Source organism: Lepeophtheirus salmonis, chromosome 4 (genome assembly GCF_016086655.4).
Source record: "Lepeophtheirus salmonis chromosome 4, UVic_Lsal_1.4, whole genome shotgun sequence".
NCBI lineage: Eukaryota > Metazoa > Arthropoda > Copepoda > Siphonostomatoida > Caligidae > Lepeophtheirus > Lepeophtheirus salmonis.
Genome location: NC_052134.2, coordinates 11,548,009 through 11,565,579, shown reverse-complemented (window position 1 = coordinate 11,565,579; position 17,571 = coordinate 11,548,009). Strand labels below are relative to the sequence as shown.

Below are 17,571 nucleotides of genomic sequence, written 5' to 3'. Positions count from 1 at the left end.
GGCTGGTGGCAATGTTTGTCAATCCTTGGAGTAGTTAATGATATGGCTTTCAGAGCAGTTAAGATGACGGAAGAATTTCATGGTTTAATTACACCGGATGAGCAAAAGCAATTTCTTTTACGTTGTGTTCATGAACACAAGAAGATATATTATGACTGTAAAATATAATCACTTAAAAGAAAATATATCCAATAACATTAATTTATTGTCCTAATATATAAAATAGAGTTCAAACTCAACATCACATAAAAGAGTAGGGTGTACCGGGAACAGTTGAAACTTGTTTTACTAAATTACTTGAAGATACTTCAAATTTTACGCAACATACATACATACATTTACATATAGTCAAACGAGTTATAATACATATATGTGAGTGTAATATTTATTTGAATATAAATTTCTTAGTCCACCCTACGATCAAGTCATCGAATTGACCTTAAGCTCTCGTCGGCACTTCTTAGTGTGGTCTTAGATATATATATATATATATTTTCATATTGGAGTAGCTGAGATTAATAAGATAAAAATTGGGGTTATACATTTTAAATTTTTGAGAAAAAAAAAGTTATATTTCTTTGGACACCCTAATATGCATAGCAATGAGGCATAGTTATATTTTGTCCTTTGCTCAAAGATCGACATCGAAGTAATGAAAGGCATGAGAGCTAAGCTATTCTCCTCCAATACATTTGTCAAATTGACAGGGTGACAACGTTGATTTTCACTTGTTCTTGTGTTTAACATGCCCAAAATACGCACGTTTTTGATCACTAGTATTATACGCCTAGGCAAAAATCGACAAAGCAAAAAATGTTGCATGAAAATGTTGACAATTCTCTTTGGAAATAGTATTATGTTTTTCGCTCTTGTAAATATTGAGGACAAGCAAACAATATGTAAATGAGGCCAGACATAATGTGAACACAATTAGATAAAAAAAATAACTTATATTGTATTCTCTTCCATTTCCATCATATCTTTATTTACATTTTGTATATATCTACCGCTTCAAATTATCATATGATGCTTTATTCTTAATGGGAGTAAGTGTGCTTAGTATGGTTTTAGGGGTATTCTACTTAAACTACTCTTTTTATTTATATAAAACTTTTCATTAATACATACCACACACTTTCCTCTTCTCTATAAGTATTTATTTCTATTTTGAGCAAGATTGGAATAAAAAACAGTCATAGGGTGTACTATAAATAGTAATCTATCATATATATCGTACAACAATACAATATTAAAAAATTAGTATATTATATATATAGGAACCACTGGATAAAATGAATTAAATCTCGCCGACGTTTAGTTGTATTTATGTTGAAAAGAATAAAGTGGACTACTATAGAATTATAGAATATATATAATTTTATAAAAATGAAAGTGATTTAGATGCGTTTTAGCAAGGATCTGGTACTCACTGACTCATCAAATCATATTAGAAAAAAATCTGAAGCTTTAATTATTATTTTTTTATTCTTGAATCTCAATAAGATTATTTAAATACGTAAATTTCGATTGAATAATGAGATTTATTAGAGTTCCATCGACCACCAGAGGTAGAGTGTGACTATGGTTGGTGATGGTGGGGGGGGGGGGCTATGTTACTAAAATTTTGTAAGATGCAAAAGGTTAATTTAGATATCCGAATTCTTTAATCAAAATAATATTCTCAAAAAATTATTTTTTTAAATATAACAACCTGTATTGGTTATGAATTTAATCACCACTAGCACATACTTTTCTTCTATTTTCCAATCCAAAATTAAATTTTTTGTGTGAATTCTATATTAATCATTTATGATTTGTAATGTGTGTTTATATTCGCTTAATAGGGCATGAGGAAACTAAAAGATACATATTATCTGCTAGGTGGTGTGACAGTGTAGTTGGATTTGAAATAGTTGTTTTAAAAAAGGGCTCATACTGTAAATAATTTTGACTGTGTACTTTATATGAGTAAAATATCGTGAGTGAACTTTTGGCAAAAAACATTTTTGCCGAAGGGCAATTTGCGGAATTACATTTTGCCGAAGAACAATTTGCCGCACTGACATTTCACAGAAGGACTTTTCGGACATTTGGCCGAAAAATGATATTAAGTTTGTTTATATATACAATTGCATATTTCAATTCAATTTAAAATGATATTATGTTAAATAGGTATTGTTCATATACTATATGCTTCATATAGGTACAATATTTAGTGTTCTTTTGAAGAAAAATATTTTATATTCATAAATGAACATTATATAAGCATAACACAGTAATGATTCACTTTAAATGATTTTGGTATAAATGTTACAGACAAAATCTTTGAGTGGTAAAATTGACGTGTACATTATTATTGTGAGACAAAATTGTTGTGGGTAATACAATCGTGAAGAAAAATCACCGTAAGCAATATGATTGAGAATAATTTCAAGGTAAGGCATTATTATCCTGTGCAATTTTGTTGCTATTTATATTATATTCGAACGATAAAATTATTGAATGATGAAGAAACTTGACATTTAATATCCCGAGCCAACAGGTTGTACAGGTAAAGCACTGGGCCCCAGATCAGTTTAAACTCAATCATCGCCGGGTTTCTAAGTATTTATCACCCTTTTATAATATGTTATAACACACTTCTAACCTTAGGTTGTGCAGGTAAACGGTTGGGCCCCGATGTAAGTCAAATTCTATCGTCGAGGATTCTCTAAGCATCAAACAAAAAAAATATGTATATACTCGGAAATATAATAGTTATGTATTATACTTGCATTCGTTATCAGTTAAGGACTAAAGAAGTATTAGACATGTCCGATTTTAAGGGATGGATTGTGCACAATCTGTGAACTGGGTGTCTCATAGCATATTAGAAGGGGTCCTAGGTGCTTAGAAACACGGTAGTAGATTTGAACTACATTCGAAAAATATACTACAGTGTTGTGTTTCTAAAATGATCATTAATGAATATAAATTTTTTTTTCCGCAAAAGAACAATCATTAATTTACCTATATGACATATACAGTATATCAACAATACCTATTTATCATAATATCATTTCAAATATAATTAAAATATGCAATCGTAAATATCAGTTATTTATTATCATTTTTCGGCTAATTGTCCCAAATAGTTCTTTGGCGAAATGGCATTTCGACAAATTGTGATTCGGCAAAATGTATTGGCAAATTGTCATTCGGCTAAATGCCTGTTTGGCAAACTGTCGTTTGACAAAATGTCATTCGGCAAACTGTCCTTTGGCAAAAATATTTTTGACCAATTGTCCTAGAACTGTAAAATATATCTGTAGGTTATATTAAAAAATATTATTATTTTGGGAATTGTATTATTTGGCAGCTAGACGTTGTCACTCCTCTGTTGGTTTGTTTACAAACTAATATTAGTAAAAAAACGCTCCTGCCCGATTAGAAAGATCATAATTAAAAATTATCATTTCAAATCCAAAGTTAAATAAGTAATAACATTATTAAATGATTCTTTCCTCCACCGTTAAACTCTATTTAACTTTTTTTATTAACATAAATGAAGATATTTATTCCATATTCATAAAACGCTTCAAGCGGGAATAATCATTCATCAATTACAGTCCTAATACATTTTTATACGAATACCTAACATAAACCTTGTTGAACAAAACGGTTAAATATTTCAGAATGGCATTTTGATGGAAATGAAACAACCCCAATTTTAAAAATATATTATATATACAGTATTTTATATTACAAGAAAGTGTCATTTATTGCTATTATGAGTTTGAGATTATTTATTCGTAAAAGTAACTATACATTCCTTAAACTCTTCATCGGAGAAGATAATCACCAGTTTGTATGGTTGTGCCTTTATCGATCTAGTGGTTCTGGTTTTTGGGCCGACAGCACTGGAACCGAGACTGCAATATATTGCTAATCGGTCTCGGTTTTTGTTCTTTTCTTACTATAGAGAATATATAAAGAAAATATTATATATATTATTAAAAATAAATTATATTTAATTAATAAGTCAATTTTCTGAGTTTTTTTTTTGTGCAGTTGTATCGAATTTCAATAATTATTTTTATATATCAGGCTGATACAATTGTATCTGAGTTCCAAATACATAAGGGCTTCTTATGGATGCGGAAAAGTGTTTTTAGGCACTAGACGGTGTAAATAAAAGAGGGAAGAGGTAGGATGATTATGGATCCAGGTCCGGAACTAAGCTTGTCGGGAGCCTATAATATAAACTATATTTTTTTTAAGCCAGGGATTTTTGAATTTAACTTTTCTACAGGAGGATCAAAATCCATTGTCACTGCTATCTTGTGTATCAAGGACTCTTTCTAATATCTAATAGTACACCCCGTCCCATAAGTTGTACGAGTGAGCCCCTGGTCAAAAAGGGAGATTATTACCCACCACCACCGCTTCCCTGATCATCAAGACCCCTTTCATATCCTATAATACCCCCGAGCCCATGGGATATGCAAGTAAACCAATGGTCGAAAAGGTGGGTCATAAGTTACCGCCATTCCATTAAGAACCTTTGCTATTCACACAACTGGAGGGATCTAACTTTTTTTGGTAATATACACAGTTTAATTTTTTTCAATGATTGTACGTATAATGAGGGTTCTATGCGTTTTGATGATATTGCGTAAATTTTACTAAAAAAAATACTGGAAGTGAGAATGAGTGAGGGCCGCACGTAAACATTCGGAGAGCTGCAATTTCGCCTGCGATCCACAGGTTGGATATCCCTTCACACGATTATCAAATTGTTTCCAATGAAATGGTATCTTCATCAAATCCTTTATGTTCAAATTGCTTGTAAAGAATTGTTTAACATCAAATTACTCACATTCATTTTACTTCACAATGAAAATGAAGTTAAAATGACTATTGCCCAACATATTGGATATTTTATATAATGACTGGGCATTTAGCACATTGGGGTGTAGACCGATCGATTGGGAACCACTGCTCTAAGGGTTGTGTTGGAGTTTAAAATATAGCAATTTAGTTTATTTAGTTTCTCTGCAACATCTCAACGTACGTAAATTCAAAAAACGAATAACTAAAAAAAACCCTTCTTATTTTATAAAACCATTTAAAAAAAAATTTCTTTTCTTAAATATCGTACAAATCGAGGCAAATTTAACATTTTCTCTTAAGTATTGAATGCATTCTTTAAGTCTGCAAAATTACATTTAATTCAATAAAAAGCATAAAATATGCTAACTTTTTCTTGAAATTCATTTTTCGATCATTGATATCAGTGTAAACCTTCAAATCTTAAAAAAGAGCAAAACTATTTTTTGTGAGAAAGGTTGGGTGATTATTATCAAATATTCCGAAGAGAAAGTTTTAATAGTGAATATGGGAATATAATCAATTTCTAAAACTATTGAAAAAATTTATTTATATAAAAATAATATATCAAAGGTTTATTTGTTATTTTGAGTTTATTTTTAATCTTGGGACAAAATAATAAATAAGTTCTATTTTTCATTATCTATGAGAAATAACAATGGAATTTTCACGTATATAATATTATACAATATCCCTCTGAAGAACTCTTTACAAGATATATGCGCACATATTAAGCTACATTATCCAAACTATATTTTCAATAAACGAACATCCTTTAAGGCAAATCTTTATTGTTTAATAGAAGCTATTATGTATAATATATTCAAGACAAATATAAATTGAAGTATATATTCATATCACTGGTATTCATAAGCCTCATATTGGAAGAAAAAATTGTATACATGATTTGAATAAAGATTTATTTATAGATAATTGTGTAGCCATATTTAACAGACCTTTTTAGAAAATTCTTGACTATAATACTGTTTGTGAATTGGGCAAAAAGGAAACCCAAAAATAAGACGTATTTATTTACGTTCAATAATTATAATAATACGTCATTTGAATTTTGTATCATTTTTGAAATATTATATCCATTTTGAACTTGTAAATATAATTAGAAATGCTAAAAATACTTGTATGGTTATAAGACATCAAGAAACCCTTTATTTTTGTTTTAAAATAATCTAACCGACATGAGTTATGGCTTTCAACAAAATATTTAATTTTTTATTATTATATTAAAAAAAAACATTTCTTTGGAATAATAATTTTTTTCTTCAAGTTCCAGGAATTTGATTTGTTTATTTATTTTTTATTTTTTTAATATTTCATTTTATCAAAAAGCTTTCAACCATTAAAATAACCAGTGATTACATACACTTTATACTTTTTCTGAAGGCCATGAGGGTAACAGAGAAAAAATGAGGCCATATTTGGAATTAAGGGATCGAGTTCCACTAAGTTGAGCCTATTTTTTTCTTGTAATACTATACATACTTGTTTATATAACCCATTACCAACTGGATGTACTTTAAAGTCTCTTTTTTAAATAAACAGGTGTAGCATTTATTTCAAGTCTATAACTTCTAGTTAATTGTGATAAAAGCTAGTTTATGATCAATATAAGGAATATGCATGTGAAGACAATTATATATATTTTTATTATTTTTTTTGAATTTCTAGTGTTAGTATTTATAGATATTCGCAAGAATAGTATAGATAAAAATATTTACTTTTTTTTTAAAGTGGATCTCAGTCTTTTGAATATATTTTTCTTATTAAAAAAATATTTTGATGTTTTTTCAATTATATCCTGATATTTATAAAAGTTTATACAAATATGAATATTTCTTTTCAATTCATTACATAAAATTAATTCGGTATAACGTTATGTATTTCAAAAATATCGATATATTTTTTTAAACTGTAAAGTTACGAACCTAACCTAAAATAAACATTTTACCCCTTCTACAGTTTTTTATAAATTTTATGTGACGTAGGGGTGCTAAAATTTCCCCATGACCTCCCCTGTAAAAATTAGTCTACTCTGCTTATGCTCCTAAACGATTATTGAGACCAAAAAGCTTTAGATTACTAATTTGAAGATGGAACAAATCTTTATAAAACCCTGACACTTACAAAGATATTTTCAGTCATACTAACTATATTTTATTACAGATTTAGTAAAGTGGAATTCCATATCCTTCTTTAACAATATTCATGGCTTTAAGTGACAAATAACAAAGATGCACTCAGAGCTTTATTTGATGATAATATCAAAAGTGTAATCAAATAAATATTTCAGCCATCAGGGGCGACCGCAAGGGGGGGGGGAGATCTGTAGCTCCCCACCCCCCAAAAAAGTAAGTTTTGCTGTTTATTTGAATTTTTTTTCTCAGGATGAAAGAATTTTACAAGGAAATAGTAATTTTTTTCTTTCAAAGGTCAATGGTGAAACATAACAATAGAGCAGTCACGCGTTTCCTTTTTTGTTGGTTTAGGGATCGGATCTAAAGTTTATGTTTTAATAATATCGGAACGGAAAATATATTATATCGGCCCGTGTCCAATACATACATATATATCGAATTAAAATAAAAGTTTTTAATGACAAAAAAAATAAAATGGTTCACTGATTTTTTTTTTTTTTTTGAGATTTTTTAATTTTTTTTTCCAAATTTTTTAAAATTTCTTTCAATATACATTATTGAATTTTTTTTCAAAAATTTTTAATTTATTATGAATAACTATGAATTTGGAAAAAAAAATTCCGAAAAAACTAATACTTATAATCTTTTTCCAAAAAATTAAATATTTGAAACTTTTTTCCGAAAAATTTACTTTTTCAATTTTTTCCCCATTAATTTACTATGAATAGCATTGACTTTTTGATTTTTTTTTTTTCAAAAATGTATTATTTGTAATTTTTTGTTGAGCTATGGATTTATAAAAAAAAATTAAGTATTGGATTTTTTCACGACGCTTCATGCAAAGACTGTTGGAGAACATTCAATTAACGGGCACGAAAACATAGAATCTAATTTAGCAAAAGTGATGATGTTGTTTGAGTACCAAATAGTAGAAGTTCCTCTGGCAATATTAAGGCATTGGATCTTGCTTTGTATTTTGCTAAAGTCCTTATTGCAAACGAGTTATGGACCTATCAACCACTAGAAGCTGAAAAAATATGAACAAATTTTATGGCTGCTGCAGCGCAATACTCAGCCTTCTCATTGAGGATTCCAAATTTGTCGGGTAATCGGAATGACAATCTGGAGCTGATTTAATACGATAATACCCGAGAAAAAATAAATAAAAAAAGCGTGCCGGCTCCAAGACACGACTTGTTTTTAAAAGTTGGGGTTTATACTCATTAAATCCCCCAAATTGTCCCTTGTTAAGCTGGAAACGACTGAAGGTAGGGGCCTTGATATTAAGGCTAGCCTTGAAATCCAAGAAGACCTTACCTTTCGAATTTTTGAAGGGCATCATAAGCTAAACAATAGTCCAGTCTCCCACTGTCTTACCACAAAAGTTAATGTCATCAAATTAGTACCTGAAGTAATCAACATTGCCGCGTATTTAGGAGCAAAAGAGTTCTTGAATAATGAAGAGACTTATGATATCATCATGTGCTTATTGAACAAACTACTTGCATTCCCAGACTTGGAGCCAATTTATTCTTCTAAACGGAAGAAGAGTTTCACCTTGTCTTCTCTCTGTTTATCTTCTTTGGCAAAATGTTAGAACCCTCTTTGATCAAATCTTCAAGTCGAATTGCCTTACATTTCTATGTCCAAATTATCTTAGAATTAAATCTACTACAGTTACTGAAGAGACTGGACTAAAGTCATTTATATTTAAATATATTGGAACAAGGATCAAACACCTTAACAACAGATAAAGAAATATCAATCTAAGAAGACTGTCGACCAAAATCACACTTAAAACAGTATATGCTCAATTTAATAGATTTTGATCCCCTGATTCCAAATATGGCAATATTTTTTATATAAGAGCCTCGTTTCCGTCAGAAAAAAACCATACTTTTTTTAGTTTAAAAAGTATCTCATTGGTTAGCTGAAAGTATGAACTTTAATTAAAAAAAAAGAGCTTCTCCAAAAACGCTCTATATCTTTGTAAATTTGAGATAAGGCCACCACAATATTTGAAGAATAAAACACATTTTTGAATTTATCTCATAATAAAAGTCTATATAAATAGGTACAACACCTTTAAAAGAGCTAGAAATAAAGAGAGAGAGAAGAAGAAAAGAAAGAGAAAGAAGGAATGATAGAGAAAGATACTTAGCGCTTTGGTTTTCAAATGATAAGCGGGACTCTTGGCTTTTGAGATTAGGATCCTGAATTATGAATCGGTTTTCATCAATATAGGAGAGTGCATTAGTGGGGAGGAATCTCTGGCAACAGAATCCAGCTGAACTACCCCTGACCACTACGTTTTTATTTTGTGAAGATCTGTACCAAACTCCGTCGAAAGTATGTCTCTTTGAATTTCTCACTCAATACGGGTCGTCAACGAGTCATCAGGATTTCCATGGAGCTTAAAATAAGCATGCATGAAACCAAGTCATAATATATGGATGTCTAGATGAGGGATGCTCATAGGCATAGTATAGAATAAAAAGTTAATCATTCATTCGAATATTAATTATACGATTTCCTTATTAGTCTTTATTTATCTTGATGCATCATCAGAGTCTCAGATATTGATGAATCCAATAATATATTTTTAGCCAATGACGAAAATGGTAATGGTGGAATCTTTTATGCCATTGAGTTAGAAATGTGTTGAGTATATGTTTATAAAATCAAGACATAATGAATGAATGTCTAGATGAGGGATGCTCTTAGTCCTGAAGAAAAGTTAATTCTTGTTTTGAATCTTCATTCTATGATTTGTTTAAATGACTTGGATTCTCTGGATGCATCACCACTTATCATATCATTGATGAATATATGTGAACCTATGAAAAATTTGATAATTGTGGAATGTTCAAGCCATTTAATTTGAAATATGTTTTGTATAATGTGTACATTTCTATAAATTGTAATTGTATGTAACAATTTAAACGAAAATAAGGATATATTATATAATTTGCAATTAATATATGCTTTATTTATCAACCTGTATAAATAAATTTAGATTCGAGCATCTCTTTGATACAAACGAAAATGCTGCTTTGATCCAGAATTAGCTCTTTTCCAAGTGTCTAGAAAATCTTATTTTTCATAAACTAACATAATGTAATAAGTCAATATATTATTGATTTTATAGTATATTGATTTAATAGAGCATTGCGAATATAAATTAGTTTGATATTTTTAAATCAATTTCATAACAATGTGATTGCTATATCTAATATATGAATTGTGTCGATCGTAATAAGCATTTCCATGTGAGTTTACCCTGTTTATATTTCGTCATTCTGAATTTCTTGGCGATTTTCGATGCATCTCTTTCAGAAGGTGTGAATTTGTTTGGTCTAAATATATATCCTAGCATCTACGTCCGTAAATTAGTGAATGTTACTATAATCCGAATAATTTAACATTATATTCCTTAATTCTGAAGTGGTTTATGGAGTAAAATATTATGTCTGTCTTAGAAAAAGTTACTCTTAAACAAATTTTGATAATATTTGAATCAACAAGAGTTAAATAATATCAAATACGATAGTTATACCGTATAACTATCGTATTTGATATAACTTATACGATACCTTGACCCTTTCAGATTACCAATGATAATTCAATCTGACATTCTTCTTCTCTCTCTCTCTTTGTGTCTAGCTTTTTTAAATGTGGTGTACCTATTTATATGGACTTTTATTATTAGATCAATTCAAAAATGTTTTTTATTCTTGAAATATTGTGGTGGCTTTATTTCAAATTGACTAAGGTATAGAGCGTTTTTGGAGAAGCCCTTTTTTTAAAAAATTAAATTTCATACTTTCAGCTAACCAATGAGATACTTTTTAACTTTTTGAAATTCGTCGTGAAGCTATGAGCCTCTGAATAAAAAGCTCCTATTTTCAACTTTAAACGATCATAACTCGAGTTATTAGCATGATACAGACATTTTCAAAATAGTTATAGAATTTTTTAACATTCGGGTTTAAAATATATTAGCATAAATTACCCCTATCTTCAACGCCCAGGGCTTAAAACAGTTTTGAACTATAAAAATAGCCAAAAATAATAAAAAATATACGCCCTTTTTCTGAAGATCACGAGGCTCTGAGAGAAAAAGTAAGGCTGTATTTAGAATCAGGGGATCAATTTCTATTAAATTGAGCATATACTCTTTTTGTACCATTTTTGCTGTTGGACAGTTTAATCAATGAGGTCTACTCTCCAAAAAGAGTTGAGTTTGTTAGAAGACAGTTATTGGGCTGCGAGAATAACAAAATAACTAAAACGGTCATTACATTTATAATCAAATCCGTTGGAGGAAACTACATGGATGTGGAAGCACTTATACCGGTTGCCAAATTAAACACTGAATTCCTCTACAGAAAATATACTCTAATTATGAACTCCTCTTTCAAATCGGATTTATCGTTGTGGCTGTATCAGTTGATAACCGCCCAGTAAACAGAAGTTATTCACTCATTTTCTTTTTGGTGGTGAGCTCCGGACTTCAATTACTCCCCCTCACAACATCAATAGAAAAGTCTATCTCATCTTTGACTCTGTACACAAATTTAAAAATATTTCTAACTCCTTCCAAAGGCAAGAATACTTCAGCATTCCCCTGAACCCTTTAGGAGTTAAATCATTATTACACCCTAATTTTGCTCATATCAAAGAAATCCACCATGAAGAGTCAAGAAAGAGCACAGAAACTACAATCGAATCAATAGTTGATACTGTGTGTGATCAAGATCAAAAATGGGCAGGCATACTTGGCAAGATTTCCCAAATCCTCTTTAACGTGATGGGAAAAAATTTAGTTTCTCACAACTGAATGACAATATCTGACAGGAATATCTGCATGCATGATTATTCCATTTGTCTAGAATTCCACGATTCAGGCTTAAAGTTGATATATAAAAACTATATACCTGAACAACGTGTTTTTCATACTTGTATTCTATAAACAAAAACTTTTATTTGCAAAAACCTCACATTATTGAAAAAGAAGATTAAGATTATTTTATTTTAAAAATAATTTTGATTTTTGTTAATGACACCATTAATGTGTTAAATATGTACTGGAAACATTAAACTGACTGTTCTATGTTACTTCCAGAGCCACTGGAATTAACTTGATCATGCAATCAAAGATCCGAGACGTGACTTGGACTTGATAGGAAGTGACAGGGATTGTGTACAGCCTGAAGAAGTTAATGTGGTAGATGATGGGTCGTTAGTCTAACACACGGACATATGATAAACATCTGGTATATATTTTTAACACCGGAAAAGAGTTACCATGAGTTTTGTCGGCGAGATTGTCTCGATACACTATGCTACTCTCCACGTTTGACTAAGCAATAAAACACCACAAAGAAACGCAAAATCTTACTGATGATGCTTTTTCAAGACCGTTGTCGACGTAATGCCAGAAGAATATCCCACGGACGCGTTGATGGTCCAATCCCTGTCTCATTCAGAAACAGCCGAGTCGTCTAATCCCAGTAATGCCCCTCGGGACAGGGAACTGCTCAAAGTAATTGAAGCCGCCGGAACTGAAAATTGGAAAGATGTGACCGAGAAGACGTTTACCCATAAGATGATTAGTTGTCGATGATAATTGACATTCTTTTCTGGAACGTCAGGCTCATGGTTCCACTATACCTTCAAAAGACATTGCTGACCGAGCTACACCTGAACCACTGAATCATAGTTAAGAGAAAGGTAGTATAGGACCTTAGTTTGGTGTCTCAGAATTGGCGTACACATAGAAAATATTATACAGACTTGCTCTACATGTCAGGAGAATATATAAAACCAAAAATCAGAATACACACACCCTTTCCAAAATCAAAAATCATCAAAATAGATCGAGGCTGAAGTAATGAAGGGCATGTCGACCATAGCAACATTAAGACAGATATTCCATTGGTTTCCCGCTTTTGATTTCCGAGGGAAGTCTACACTAATAATAGTCCTCCATTTGCAAGTGAGGGATTCAAGATAAAGTTGTCTGAATGGAGGGTGGCCTTAAATTATTCACCTCCTTATCACCTCTAGTTAAATAGTTTGGCTGATAGAGCCTTTTTCTTCCTCGTCCTTCACGTACTCGTTTGCATGGCTTGTTGCCTAATTCCAAGAATTACCCGTACCTCTTACAAAATACATTTTTGTCTAATATGAAAGTCTGGGTACGATGTACCGACTGGAGAAACCAAAGTGTGCTCTGGGAACTCTAGTTAAAGCATTGGGAGCAACTCTATAGTATGTCAAAATTCAAGATGATGTGTGAATAATCAACTCCGCCCTCAAAGGTCGTTTTGATTAGGGGCTGAAGTCATTTATTTTATTTATATTTCCCTTATAAGAATGATTATCCTGGTTTTCAATTTTTCTTGTTTTTATAAATGTACTTAATATTACCTTTTTTATACCTACGTTATCATTTTATCATTTAGTACAGAATTGCTTTTATCTCGAGAAAAAACGTTACGTCGACTCACACCTTCACTACTCCCTATTTATTCTTAAATTAACGACTACCTATATTATAATATTACATTCTACATTAATATATAACACATTATATATATGGATTTAATACAAGATTCCTAGATAAGATGGAGTAAATGTAATACTATAATCTTTACATATACTTAATAATAAGTACATCTCCATCGAACCAATTAAAGGAATATTTAAAAATAAAAACCTTAATTTGGGGGGGGGGAGGGCTACAGCCCCTCCACCCAACTCCTTGCATACGCCCCTGAAGACTTGCAGTATAAGTTCTACTTCCCATTTCTGGAATCTTTATACATTATCGGACAGCCTTTGTTGATTTTTAGATAAGATTGGAAAAACTTAATACATAAAGTATAATTTATAGAAATAATGAAAAAACAAAACTAAATTATACGTATTAATAAAAACCTTATGTGGTGAACAAAAGTATGCCATATTTTAAGTGTTAATCAATTAAAAGGATAATTTGTTCAAAAGTCCAATACTATGAAAGTGAGATAACTTTTTTTTATCTGAGAATTTTGAAATATTATTTTCCAAATAAAAGTATTATTAATGTTGTTTCAAATTGCTGTATTTTTTAAGCATCTGAGAAAGAAAAATAAACTCTTTATAAGACTGTTTGATTAGAATACATCCATCAAATACTAAGGAATTTTCTTTATAAGTACAAATGTTTCAAAAAAATACTAGACTTATTAAATTTATCTAACTGAAGCAATAATTATTTATTCTTGAATTTATCACCATTGTTTTATTTCCTTTTATTTATATGACGTAGGGATTTGTTATAGCTCTCAATATACTTGTTAGCAATAATGTATTTATATATTTTATTATTAGTATTATGTACATCTTTTATATAGTCATCCCGGCAAAAACATTATTCAGTGAATGCTTGTATCCCCAATGTAATACTCCAAATTTATAAGCTCTTTACCCGGTCTGTTGTATTCTATTATTAGTTAATCGGTCCTGGAACACTATACAATCAACAAATCTATAACCAATTGTTCATAAAATATTTCATGTCGGTAATCTAAAATAAATAATTCGAAAGTGAAGGTAATAATCCTAAAAATTTAAATAATCTTTAGGAAGTGAACAGCTTAGCTGTCATTACTTTTATTACATCAGCTGCAAGCAACCATGAGAGAAAGAATTTATACATAAATCTCACTCCATATATACTTATGTGCTGAAATTACTCCATTGTCGATCCCCAATTCTACTATGAGTCCAACAAGGACTTACAATTATAACTCTGCAACAAGTCTTCGGGGTTACATTATTTATTTTATGAGGATACATGAACGTTGAAACAGGTTTTGAATTTAATAAAATCTATTTAGAAAAGGATGTTTACTTCTCAGAAATTAAATAGTCATGACAACTGCTCAGGAGAAGAAATTTCCTTCCTTGTACCACCAATTACAAATTGACGAGCTAGCTACAAAAAACACACCGTTTTTACAGCATTGTCTATGTGAATATTGAATATATTTATCCAAGAAATAGATGTAGCCTTTCTTGTATATATCTTATTCCACCACAAGTCTCTCTCCGCATTACTTCTGGCCATTACGATTCTTTTGACATAGTTTGAATTTAATAACCTCGTAAGACACCACAGAAATGAAGTCTATATGTTTGTAGTTTTGTTTTAATCTAAATCAATTTTTTCTATGATATGTGAATACTTCAAATTACATATTGTTTATTTTTTTTCAGTGTGTTTGTTTTATATGGTTCGTTTATAATTGCTTTATGTCAAAAAAAAAAAAAAAAAAAAGTGGGGGAAAAATGTATTTGGTTATTTTTTTTTTTTTTGCATATATGTAAGACCCATACTTTTTTCAAACTAAAACAAAATATAATAAATAAAAAACAAAATATAAGATTTTGATATTTCAAAATTGTTTGAAAAAAATTGATATTTATCTTTTTAAGGAAATGGTATGTAAATGCATATAAATAAAAGAAAGGAGATTTGCTTTATTTCAAGACTAATAAATTAATTAGTTAAAGTGATAATGATTAGAATTGAATTATGTATTATCCATTATTATTTTTTTACCACACCCTTAACGAAAATTTACATCTAAAGAATGATATTCAAGATTAACTTATTATTATTGTTGGGGTTTTGCAATTATTACAATTCAAGAATGAAAGAAATTTCATTAGGTATAAATTTTTAAATAATTATAAGTTTTGTAGACTTTGGAATAGTTAAATACTCTATGTACGAAATGGTTTTTATTATATCTTTTCTAACAAGCAAAATTCCTTTAATATATTTATATAGTCCAATTTCAACCTTTTATATTTATGATACCTCGAACAGAACTCGAAAAAAATACTTAAGATACTATTAAGATTATGTTATATCCAGTGAAGGAATTTCGAATCCGAATTGAGTTATGAGTCTTACCTTTCGAGCCCAATTCTATATTTAGCTACTTTTTTTATTCAATATGTCCTCTTTTTAAGCAATAACAGCCTTGACAGACCGTGGAACATACTGCAAGCTCTTGACGATGAATGCCGTGTCTATGGCATACCACGTTGTCATGATGGCAGCTCGACTCGAATCTAAATTTGGATGAGTGGTGTGGAAGACATTTTTTCCTAAGTTGTTCTAAACTGCAAGGTCCAGGGGGTTGAATTCAGGGTTAGAGGAGATTTTCAGCTTTTGTTTGCTAGTGTAATGAAACCTTATGATTATAAATAACTGAATACTACTGCAAGTTTTGGGTCCCCACTCTGTTATCTATACGCATAGGTATCAATCAATAATGAATTCAAAAAATAGTTTTTTTGATAGGTTAACGTAAATTATCTTACAATTAAATAATTGTTTATTTCATAATACATATTAAATCATAAATAATGAATATATCAAATTTTTTATTTCCCAAAAAATTCATAAATTAACAAAATCGGATTAGTACAATGAATGAAACAATAAAAATACTACTTTAGGACAAAAGGCATGACTCAATGGTTCTTATATGTATGTATATAATAAAATATGAAGAATATAAAGTGTACATTCAATTAAATTTAATTAAAAAATAAAAATTGATACTTTCAATTTTATGTGCTATATAATTTAACGGTTATTAACAATAATATTGTGGAAAATGAGACAAAATAATTCCTACGAAGAGAAAATACATTGTAAAGGTTGAGTGAATTTGTGTCATAGGTTCCGCGGAATTCATTAATCCAGCTCTCGTTTCCTCTGTAAAGATAAATATTCATAATATTAGGCTTTATGCAGAAAATTATTAATTAATTGAGTCATTAATTACCCTTTACAAAATCCACTTTATTGTGATTTAATTCAAAGTGTATTGATTAAAAAACATTCATAAACGTATTCATAATATTCTGTTCAATATTTCAATATACATATTTCAAATAGAAGGTACTTTATGTTGATTACTTTAGTTCATACACATTTCTAATTTTTGAACAGTGAAGAGCCTTGATATTACTTTAATAGAGACTAAACCATTTTTGTATACGTATATATATACAATTTTAGATACTCAATATAAGCCATATGGTATACTTATTTAAAGTATAATATACACTTCTTCACAGTTGTTGCATTATATCCAAAAGGATATTATTAAGAAGGAGTTATGATTAAGTTCTATTATATATATATGTCCTTTATACATAATATAAGTAACCACATATTTTCGATTTAACTTTTTTAAGATAACAATTAATTTATGAAGAAGTTGAATAAAACAGTCAAAATAATGTTAAATCAGCAATATATTAAATCATGGTATAATTTAAAGATAACATTTTTCTCAGTTTTTGCAAAATCTTTAACAAATAGGTTAGATTTCATCATTTTTTTTGTTTCTAATTAGATTAGCATTGTCCTTCAATCTATTATAAGACTTTTTAACACTATAATTACGATTATATCATTTGGGATATCCAATCAAGATTACATTGTAATACTTTATGTTGACATTTTATAATATTTATC

At 29.6% G+C, this 17,571-nt stretch overlaps 1 protein-coding gene and 1 long non-coding RNA gene across 2 annotated transcripts in view; one reads left to right on the top strand and one right to left on the bottom strand.

Moving 5' to 3' along the window:
* The first annotated feature begins 9,147 nt into the window (after positions 1–9,147).
* Positions 9,148–9,996, top strand: LOC139905048 (uncharacterized). The gene is made up of 2 exons (XR_011779511.1): positions 9,148–9,505; positions 9,564–9,996. It is a non-coding gene; the product is annotated as an uncharacterized lncRNA (long non-coding RNA).
* A 6,396-nt stretch (positions 9,997–16,392) lies between these two features.
* The window catches only part of LOC121116824 (zwei Ig domain protein zig-8), a 385,771-nt gene continuing 384,592 nt past the window's right edge, over positions 16,393–17,571 (bottom strand). Inside the window, exon 10 of the mRNA XM_040711120.2 lies at positions 16,393–16,803. Coding sequence (XP_040567054.1) covers positions 16,682–16,803 — 122 coding nt within the window. The 3' untranslated portion in view covers positions 16,393–16,681. The remainder of the gene's footprint in view (positions 16,804–17,571) is intronic.